We start from the raw sequence: 10,963 nt of genomic DNA, 5'->3' as shown, positions 1-10,963 counted from the left end.
CCGCCTCTCTTAACCACGACACCAAGCTGGCCTTGTCCAGCTTGGAATATGAGCTGCCTTGACCTGGATAGCCCAGGATAGATCTCAGAAGTTAAGCAGGTTCTAGCCCAGGACATGTTCTACCGCATTATCCCTGCTGTGTCACTCTCTTTCCATTCCATGGAGCAGGGTGGACACCCAAGGGCACTGTGGCTTTTAACGCAGGGTGTGTTTATAGACCGGCAGGGAGGTTATCTCCGGGCGATGGCCTCCGAGTCTCGGCTGGGTAAGCAAAACCGGCGGTAACCTCTGGGAGAGCCCTGGCCTTGTAAGCGAGCCTTGTGTTAAACGGCAGGAAGAAAAGTGGGTCACCTCGCACACAAACTGCTCCTGGCCACCTCTTGCTGTCCTCTCCCCTTTCCCCGCTTCTTCTGACCCAGGGACATCCTGTGGGGGTCCCTGCTCGGGGCTACTTGGGGGTTCAAGATCTGAGCCCTGCAAATATTTGATCTACCCCTGCCCCTGAGGCGAACACCGCCTAGAGATGCTGAATTACTACATTTTCTGTGGCTCTGTTAAACATTCATCAGATTCCTTCGGAGGAGAGAATTGACTCTCGGAACATAAAATGTGACCATTGGGTGGGGGGGGTGACGGTGCTGGGGGGAGAGAGGGGTCAAGGGTCGGGGCTTTAAATCTTTCAACCCCTGGCGAGTCCTCTCCCATTTACCCAGCTCGGCTCCGTGTGAGGACCTCGTAAATCTCTCCTTCCCCAAAATAACGCCTCCTGATCTTTCACCTACAGTAGATTAAAAATAGCCCGAGAGTGACAGCTCTTCCCATTTGGCCCCTCCTCTCTCATCTGAGTTTCTCCATCCCAGAGGATACAGCACCAGCCATACTGGAAGGGAGGGGATGGAGGGGACTGGAGCAGAGGGGGAGGGGAGGCCGAAGGCACCCCAGAATTAATCTTCTGCTCTTCTGCTGACTTGGCTTTTCCCCCAGTCAGACTGAGTTCTTGGCCTATTTCCTGAGCGAGCAAAGTGCGTTTCATGAAAGCTATTATTTGACAAGCATCCTGTTCCAAAAGGATTCTGGGATAATGGCCATTAGCCATAATGCCTAACTTACAACGGCCAGCCTCCAGGTGAGGGGGGAGGGCAGCGTCTGGCGATCTGGAATTCCAGACCCCCTCCGAAGTCCAGAGATGGGGTTGAGGGTGCCATGACACCCGTCAAGGCCTGTTGCCCCCTTGCTGGCTGGGTCTCTCCTTTCCCAGGGGGAGAAGTCCTTGGAGGTTGGGGGGGAAAGAGAACGGAGCCCTGATGGAGAGGGAAGAGTCCCTTGGGTTGCCAGCCTCCTTCAAAGGAGGCGGCGAGATCCGGATGCTAGGTGTTGAGTAAAGGTATTTACGACTCTCTTCGGGGAATTGCACTCTGTAAAACAGGACGTTCCTTGGCTTGATCCTCAAATCAACACAGGGAAAGGCCACCAGCTTTCAACTGGGTCACTAGCTGCCTTGCACGGTTCAAGGCTAGGAGAGATCTGCCCGGTCAGGATTCAGGGACTCGGCCATGAAGGAAGGGAATGACACGTGCAGCTTTGGGATGTGTAGCGTCCCCAAATTCCTCAAACCAGACCCTAACTCCCACCCGCACACCCCCCCCCCCAATAGCCACCCAGCTTTTATCTTGCTAATGGAGAAATCTGCGGGAGAGAGATCAGATTAAACCCATCTTGCCCAAATGAAGCCTCCTGCCTTCCCCAATGCATTGGGAATTAGCATGACAGTCAGGTATTCTTATAGCAGGCATAAGCCGATCCCATAAAAATTCCGCCAGGCCGTACGTCACCCGGTTGGATTTTATTAAATTTGCACTCCCCTTCATTCTGACAGCACCTTTAGAAGTGGAATACTCACATTGACTGTGACAACCCTCGAACGTTTTTTTAATTTTATTTTTCCTGCTCCTTTCTTTTTAAAGTACTCTTTCCTCTCACCTTCAGCGAGTTTTATCTCTTCTTGGCAGATGTTCTTCCGATGAATTTTGCTTAATATCCTGGCGAGAGTTGGTGGTGGAGAATATGTGGAGGTAGAAACTCAAGGGGTGCCTACCGTGGAGGGGGGGGGATCTCAGGCTCAAGTTTAGGTCTGCATGGGACTGCGTGTCGAGGTTAAGACCGGCAGCTTCTAATCTGGAGAACCGAGTTCGATTCCCCACTCCTCCCTGTGCAGCTGGCTGGGTGACCGGTAAGCGGAAGACGATTCTGCCAAGCCATCGTTAATCCTGCAGACTCCTTGATCTGTTTTGTTGCTTGGCAGAAATCTAATTACTAAGTGTGGAGGGAGGGCATGATAGAAGTTTATAAAACCTTGATATGGTCTGGAGAAGTGGATCTCCAGGGTCTCAGGCGGAGGTCTTCCAGGTAACCTACCCCATGAACCCTTTACTAAGGGAAGGGGCCAGGGATTGAACCTGTGACCTTCCGTAGGCAAAGCAGAGGCTCTTCCATTGAGCCACCATCCCTCCTCGAACACCCAAGTCCCGTCTGAACATATGAAGCTGCCTGGTACTGATTCATCCCTTGGCCCATCCACGTCATTGTCTGCCAGTGGCTCTCCAGGGCAGCCTTTTTCAACCTTTTGACCACCGAGGAAGCCCTGAAATAATTTTTCAGCCTTCAAGCGGCCACTTTAAACCTTGATGGCAGCTGGATGGTTTTCAAGTTCCCCATTTTGACTTTGCCTCAGTGGTGGTTGGTTGGGTGGGTGGGTGGGTGGGTAGAAAGCAGGGGTGGGGGTGGAAGTACCTGTAATCTCAGGTCTCCAGTTTGTTTCCAAATGAATTAAGTTTTTGGAAGTGCGGGGGAGGCGGGCAGCGAAAGGGGCCAAAACCTTACAGAGTGGCGCTCACATGCGCTTGTGAAACCAGGTCAGGGAGATGATGGGAAGGGCCTTTCACTGGAGACCCTGGAGAGGTGCTGCCAGTCCGAAGAGACGGTACCGAACCCGGTGGACGAGAGTCCAATTCAGTATAAAGCAGCTTGGAGGGTTTTGTGGGGTGCTGTTTCTTTCAGAGCAGCCAGTGGACTTCTCCAAGCCAAATTCCACCCACTCTGACAGGTATCGTCCTCACCTTGACGGTTCCCACAGGCAGGCTGCCCAGAAAGACAGAGCTTTCTGTCTTTCGGGCTGGGGGGCTTGCTCGGTGAGCTGCACGTTGCACGGACCTGCCGTTCAGCCGTTTCTAGCAGAGTGTAGGTGTGTTTGTTGTGCTTCCCTGGCAACTCCCGAGGAGCGTCGCTGTAAAGGACGGCAACAGATGCTTCTAGCCTCTTCCTTTCTAATTAAATCCCCCCTTTCCGTGCCTCAACTGTTGGGAAAGGCGGCAAAGAGCGGTATTGGCGATCACTAATTATTTCTTGCACACTAATTATTTCTTGCGCACTGCGTTGCTGTTTTTATATATATATCTTAAGCGCTTTTGTGAAAAGCGGACATCCAAACTGCAGACTGGCTCGCAGAAATGCGATACTCAGAGAAAGTGAGGCCGCAACGCAGAATCACAAGATATGGGCTTAAAAGGTGGTCTGACTCAGCATACAGCAAAGGTGCTCAAACCGTGGCTCTCTAGATGTCCCTGGACTACAATTACCATGATCCCCTGCCAGCATGCAACCCCCCCCCCAAATTTGTTAATTTTAATAACAACCACCTTTCTTTTCACCTTATTGTAGGAAGTGAAAAACACTTTTAATAGGATGTGTTTTTTTTTTCTTTTCTCTTTTCTGGACAGTTTTTATTTTACGTAATGCGTCTATACACTGTACATTCAGTCACTGTGGTATATAAGCATAGCTGTTTTTTCATACATATTCTGATAAAGTCCTTTATTTTACAATATTATCTGTTTTGGGTGGGGAAGGGACGGGAGGGGGAAAGGGGGGGTTCTGAAAAAAGGACTATCAAGTTACACAGCTGAATAGATAAATATGCCACGCTTTTTTTTCCCTCTCTTTTTTTGTCTTTTTGTAAATCAGGCATGTATAAACAAGAAAGCATACTTTAATTACATAAAAATAGTTCTAGAATAGGAGAATAAATCATAATATTGTTAGCAGCAGCTGGGGAGGGTGTATAACCAAAAATGTGCTGAAATGCTATTGGCTTTTATAAGTTTGCATCTTTTGTTCCCCACCCCTCCCCTTTTGATTGAAACCTTTTGCTTTGAAAGACCTCCTTTGAAACTCATAGGCTGGTTGGGGAGGGACGGGGAAATGTCAGGTTTTATTATTATATTTTTAATTGTAAAATACTTTACGATGAAGAGAATGACAAAAAGATGCAAATAAAGGGGAAGAAAGGTTTAGCCAATGTGGAATTTTCGCGGAGGGGGAGGACATACCCTTTTGTGTGTTGAGGTTTCTTAGAAACACAACTTGTAGAACGAGACGACCAAGTAAGAAAAAGGGTTTTGGAAAAGTAAACATATACACTTACTATACAACTGTAAAATAAAATAAAAAAGTATTTACAAATTAAGTTTTATGGTTTGGTTTGGTTTTTACATTGGCTAGTTCAGTTGAAAAAAAGCAAATTACTTTGTATACCTGTTAGCTGCTTCGTCGATATGTGTCTTATTGCTGTTGGAATTCTTTTGTTCCCTTTGCTATCCTTGTTTTTGAAAAAGCGAGGAAGTAAACAATATACGATGATCTATATCATCAAATATATATATATATCTTTTGTGTCCCCCCCCTCCCCTTTTGATTGAAAACTCTTTTTGCTTTGAAAGACCTCCTTCGAAACTTATAGGCTGGTTGGGGAAATGTCAGTTTTTATTATCATACTGTAAATTATAAAATACTTTACTATGAAGTGAATGATTAAAAAAAAAAAGATGCAAATAAAGGGGAGAAAGGTTTAACCAATGTGGAATTTTCATGGAGGTGGTGGGGGGAAACATATATATATTTGATGATGTACAGGAGAATCAATTGCCTATATAATAATTTCCTCTCCCTTTGGGGGGGAAAAAGGGGGGGTGTTCCAAATTTCTCAAAAGAACGGAAGAATTGTGAGCAAGGACCAGGGGAGGGAGTTGGCCATCTTCAAGCCATCCCCCAACCTAAGCTGCTGGCTGAGGCAGCCAAACATAATCCTGTAGGAAGGGGAAAGGTCATTTCCCCTGGGGTGCTGCCTCTGTCCGTTTGAGGGTGAGTGAGGGGTTAGAGCCCTGCAAACCGAAAATATTTTCCTGTTCACTTGAATGTTGGAGAACGTTCCATGAGTGCATTGGAAGGGGGAGCCCTTTGCCACGGGGAGCTCCACGTGCTGGAGACCTCGAGGAGCTTCAGGTTGGCGTGGGTGCGTTTTTACTATTAATGCAATGTTTTCTAGCTAGCTCTTTTACTGCCAACGCTCCCTCGGACCTTGGCAGCAGATCTGAAACAACAAAAAAGTGGGGCAGCCATCAGCGGGAGCTCACTGGAGACATTTGTATACAGCGGACGAGGACCCTTTCCAAGAAAAGCCCCCCTTTGCCTCAAGGAAGAAAGACCTGAAGCTGTCTTGGACCCTGCCTGTTAACTGAAGGCAAAAAAAGGTCTGCAGGAAGAACCTCCGAATGGGAGCAAAAATTGTCGCCTTTCCATCCCCTATAAAAGTTTTATCTTGGAAATCCTTTGAACAAGCATGTGATAAAGCTGATTCACGGAGGGATGCAAGCCCCCAGTGGCAGCTGGAGGATCCCTAGGGCAGTGGTGGCGAAATTCTGGCTCTCCAGTGGTCCACGGACTACAATTACCATGAGCCCCTGCCAGGACCTCTGGAGAGCCAGATTTTCGCCACCCGTGCCCTAGGAATTTCCCCGTATCTCCAGAGATCAGTTCCCCTTTGGGGGGCAGACTCTAGGTCATTGTACTATACCCAAGTCTCCACCCCACCCCCTACCCTCCGACCAGGATCTGGCAACCTTCTCCCCTCCCTGTGGTTCGGGGGGCAGACCTGGCAAACCTCGAGAGATCCTATGACAAAACGTTATCTACGCATCCCGTTGATTGCATTATGGCAAGACATGACACCGCGGTCTGGAGTGGTAGGGTTTGAGACCCTCCATTGTCAGATTGGTAATAATGAGGGAGTAGTTTTTTGTCCCATTGGGTGCAGGGGAACAAACTGGGCTGCATACAATTCTCCTGTCGGGCCTCCATCTCCCTGTATGAGCTAGAATTTGTTAGAGCTAAAAGCCTGAATGGCAACAAATGCAGCTAGCCCGCCTTTAGCAGTGAGTGGCTGGGCGGGTGAGCTTTCCCACAATCCTTCTCTCCTCTTTGTTGAGCTTTTGTAGAATTCCAGGGTTCCTCGGATGACCGTCGTAGCAATCCTGGCTAAGCAACCCGTCTCCCCAGCGAGACGCAAGGTTATTCCCAAAGATGGCTTCTCGGCCCTGCTGGTCATCGCCAAAATTTGGAGGAGGGCATGGGGAAGGAACAAATGTGAACAAGTCAATGGGTTTGTCCCGGGAGTAAATCCCCGGCTATAAGATGGGTGCACCAGAACCGGAGCTCGACTACAACATTCAGCTACAAGCGATGTTATTCACTGAGTCTTAAAGAGAGATACCCACCATGAAAAGCAGTGCGGCGTATGGAAATTCGTAAGGCCAAGAACAGGTTCTGTTCCTTTTTTTTATACATATGACGACACCCCCCCCCGGAAACAATCCCCCCCCTTTACATAAGACAGTAATAATGCCTGTTGATTAATATATGTATGGCAAAGGTTTTAATTCCATGCATATGTTTTTTTTAATAACTGCAGAAAAAAACATACAAAGAAGCATTTTTTTTTAAAAAAAAAATCCCCACATTAAAAAAAAAAAACGGCATAAACACAATCAATAATCCGTTTGCATTGCACTTGAGAAGAGGGAGCTTGGGTCTACTCTTGTCACAACTGAACCAGGGCAAAACCCCATATACTTGGACAACGGGGCTCGCTTCATGCAAATTTAGTTCGCATAGCGCTTTTTCGTTTTTTGCTCCCCTCCGCTTATTTTTGCCTAAGTAACCTGACCTTTCCCCCCTGAACCATAACCTTTGTTTTTATGATGGTTTTTTTTTGTCTGTTATCAGGCCTCCCCCTCCCCCAAAAAATGAACTTCACTTCTTCCTTCCAATGTTCATGCTTACAATGGCTATTAGAATGGGTAATAACTTTTATTTTAATACAGTTTGCTTTAAAAAAATATTATCTAGTGTAACTTGCAAGTAAATACTTTAATTTTAGGACTGGCAGCTGCTTAGTGAAGGGAAGGTTTCATTAGGAGAGGATAGATTTTCCCTTCAGCGTGGACGCACCAGGGGAGGGGCAGGCATCCCCGAGAGTGGTGGTGTGCCCCCTCCATTTCGGAAATTAAGGTCCATTTTCAGGAACGGGTGGCCTGGGGAACCGATTCAAGGAAACAGTTCCGGTAAACATTCCAGAATGTTCTGGAGAACAGCTCCGGAAACGTACTTTGGTGGCCATCATGGTGAATTCACTTGTGTCGGAGTACTGCAGGGGGGACGGGGGGATGCCCTGCTTTTTTGAGAGGCGGTGCCTCCCCTCCTCCACAGGTGGAGCAGAACGGCCGTGGAGGAAACGCCGATCCGTCACACATCGGAAACCCAAAGAACTACATTGAGAAACCTGAGTCGGGGATGCCTGCCCACCTCTCCGGCTTTGTTTAACCATCAGCGTCTCGCCCAACGTGATCACGGACGTCCGGCTAGCGCGACTACAGCCCGAAACAGGTCAACGGTACCCAAACCCACTCCAACGTGCAACAAAATTGGCAACTGAGGGATGAGGAGAAGCAGCGGGGGGAAGAAACGAGGAAGAGAGCGAAGTTCTTGACAAACATTGCTTTTTTAAAAAGAAAGAAAAATCCAGCCGGTTACCGAAGCATTGGCCCCAATCCTGTCGAAGCAAAACCTCCCACCGGGATAGGATTTTGCCCTGAGTGTGTGAATGCATATATATTTTTTGAGATACATGGCTGGGTTGGGGAGGAGCTGCAGCAGAGATCCCAAGATTAAAATATTTGTCACAAAAATAAAGACCCCCCCCTAAAAAAAAAAACCAACCTAAAGAATAAGAAATGTAGGCTTATATTCACAGCAGCAAAAAGTCTCTCTTTTTTTTATCTCTTTAATACAACGTCGAGCCTTCTTCGGGGGCACCCAAGTCCGCACACGTAACCGCAAGTCAATAAAATACTGAGTTTCTGAGGAGACGAGCAAATGGGGATGAGTTCTTCAGGGGGGAAAAAACGAAAAGGGAAGAAAACCAAAGAGAGGTTGTCTCATACACGCACACTCCTTTCTCGTCTCTCACAAGCAGCTTCACGATCCATCCGTCTGTTCATTTTCCTCTTTTTTAAAAAATTTAATAAACCCCCCCCCCTCAACTTTTCTATTTTTTCCCTAAAAACTGAAGTGCTCTGGAGATGAAGCGAGTCTTTTTAAAAACACCTCAGTTAATAACATCTTTAAAAAAAAAGGGGAGGGGGATTATGGCATGATTTATAAACACTGACTTTAGTAAGGTGGGATTGGTGCTGGATGACATTTTGCTGCTCACACTCTTTGCCGCCCCCCCGTTTCCCCTCCAGCTTTCTTAACGTTGGTGCAAATGCAAGGGGGGGGGGGAGGGGATCGGGGGGGGGGCACGAACATGCGGATTTAAAACAAGAAACAAATTAAAAAATTCTCGTAGAAATCCCCTGAAGGGTTCGAAACCGTCATGGCTTACCGTTGGGTATTTTCAGACCAGGGTCTTTTGGTGAAGAACCCAACACCTGTAACAATTCATCTTTACAAATGAGGCATCAAAGAGTGTCCATATCCACACCCCCACCCCACCCCACCCCAGTTTTATATATAATATATTTATTTTTTCTCTAAAAAAATCTTGTCAATGGTTATAATACCACACCTTTGTGACTCTACCGTTTTGTACTTTTTTTCTTTTTTCTTTTTTTAAATAGCTTATAACAAAAGGGGTCGTCGAAATTTCAAAGTGTTGCCTGGACAAGGGGGCCTCCTTCGCCCACTTTCCATTTCCCTTGGGTGCTGCTAGATACACCCGAAGAGCAGTAGAAAAAGATTCTTTTCTGTTTGTTTGTTTTTTTTGCTGTGGACTCAAAAGTAGTTTAGTTTTTGCTTTAATAAACACTCTCCATGTTATAGGCACAGGAAGATGTTGTGCTATATGGGGTTTTTTGGGGGGGGGAAAGAGACGGGATTTCAGTGCTTCTGTTAAAACGAGTAACGCCTGCCCTCCGATCGGTAACTCAGTCCACCGCCTTTACCGGCATGCGCCCATGCGCATGCACCGCTCCCACACACAATCCCTTACTGTGCATATCCGTCAGTCTGGTCTACAGGGTTAGACAATGTCTCATTCCTTTCGTGAGCGCTCCCTCTAGTTCTCCAGGTCCTTTGCCATGTGCTCGCTGCTGGAGAGACTGTTCTGCTTAGGCCACAGTTGTTCCTGAAGTTCCTTGACCACTTTTTCCAAGTGTTCCCGCGCTTCTCTCTCCCGCAACAGGTCAGCACGCAGCTGTTCCCGGTCCGCTTCGGCATGCTGGAGCTTCACCTGCAGGTCTTCAATCTAGAGGGCAGGAAAAAGACGGCTTTCAGAGAAACTAGCATAGTTGATTTGCCGAGTGCGCCTGAGCGCGTGTGCACGCATGCCCTAACACAGGGGTAGTCAACCTGTGGTCCTCCAGAGGTCCATGGACTACTATTCCCACGAGCCCCTGCCAGCGTTTGCTGGCAGGGGCTCATGGGGATGGTAGTCCATGGACCTCTGGAGGACCACAGGTTGACCACCGCTGCCCTAACGCCTCTGGAAAACCACCGGCGCCTGGTTTCTCAGCTTAATCCGTCCTCCTCCTCTGATGCTATTTCTTCAGCGGAGCATTGGAACTGTGGGTTCTGCTAAATGAGAAACCAAGGAGATAGACAGACAGACAGACGTGTCTTCTCTCCCGTGCTCAAACAAAGACTTCCAACGTCTACGGAGGCGCTGTGAGCTCAGGGAAGAAGGGATTCTGACATGACGCGGCCCCTGACTCGAGCAAATTACAGGAGGATGTCGACAACAAAGGAAATGAGATGTGAAAATGCTGCCACCGTGGAAGCTGAACAAACTAGCACAGAGAACTTGTAAGCTCTATTTTGGCTTTAAAAAAATGTCTCGCCACCTCTGCCACCACCGCTAAAGTGGAAGTTGACGCCCAGCGAGCAGAGCTCGGAGTCTGACGGTGTTTAGTCTGGGCACCTCTTATCGGCGAGACGTCCCATGATGCTCGAGGAGGAAACCCGCATCATTTCCTGCTGCTGCTCTTCTAAGTTTAGCCTGCCTCACAGAAGGGCCGCTCCCCTTCCTGTTAACAAGACGCTGGGGAAGAGTAAAGTTTAATGGGGAATTGTTCGACAATTCTACTTTTAAAGAAAAAGACCTCTGATTGTTCTTCAGAGGACAGAACGACATGCCCCGTTGACTCCCGGGGACAGAATTTAGGGATTTGCGCGTGGGTTCATGGCCACCTTCCTCCAGGCTCTTGTTAATCAGAACAGAATCTCCCCCTCTCCCCCAATGTCATGTTCCTTGTGAGGACATGTAAAGAAAGGAAGGGATGTGCATGTTTCAAAGGGTGCACAAGATTCTACCTGAGATACCTGCCTTGCTCGGGTTGCTAACCCCCAGGTGACGACTGGAGTTCTGCCAGAATTCCAACTCATCTCGATGACAGGGATCAGTTTCCCCCAAAGAAAATGTCCACTTTGGAAAACAGACTCTGTATCGTTGTGCCCCACAAACCACACTCTCCGCAGGCCCTTCCCCCAAATCTCCAGGAATTGTCCGACCTAGAACTGGCAACTCCAACCCCTCGCCAAAGGCGGCCATTTTGCCCCCCAACCCCTTCTGCTC

At 48.0% G+C, this 10,963-nt stretch overlaps 1 protein-coding gene across 1 annotated transcript in view; it reads right to left on the bottom strand.

Annotated features, from left to right (window-relative positions):
* Positions 1–3,855: 3,855 nt before the first annotated feature.
* SKI (SKI proto-oncogene) overlaps positions 3,856–10,963 on the bottom strand; it is a 129,741-nt gene continuing 122,633 nt past the window's right edge. Inside the window, exon 7 of the mRNA XM_077312292.1 lies at positions 3,856–9,637. Within this exon, the coding sequence (XP_077168407.1) occupies positions 9,449–9,637 (189 nt within the window). The 3' untranslated portion in view covers positions 3,856–9,448. The remainder of the gene's footprint in view (positions 9,638–10,963) is intronic.

Source organism: Paroedura picta, chromosome 15, assembly GCF_049243985.1.
Source record: "Paroedura picta isolate Pp20150507F chromosome 15, Ppicta_v3.0, whole genome shotgun sequence".
NCBI lineage: Eukaryota > Metazoa > Chordata > Lepidosauria > Squamata > Gekkonidae > Paroedura > Paroedura picta.
This window is presented reverse-complemented; position numbering and strand designations above follow the sequence as displayed.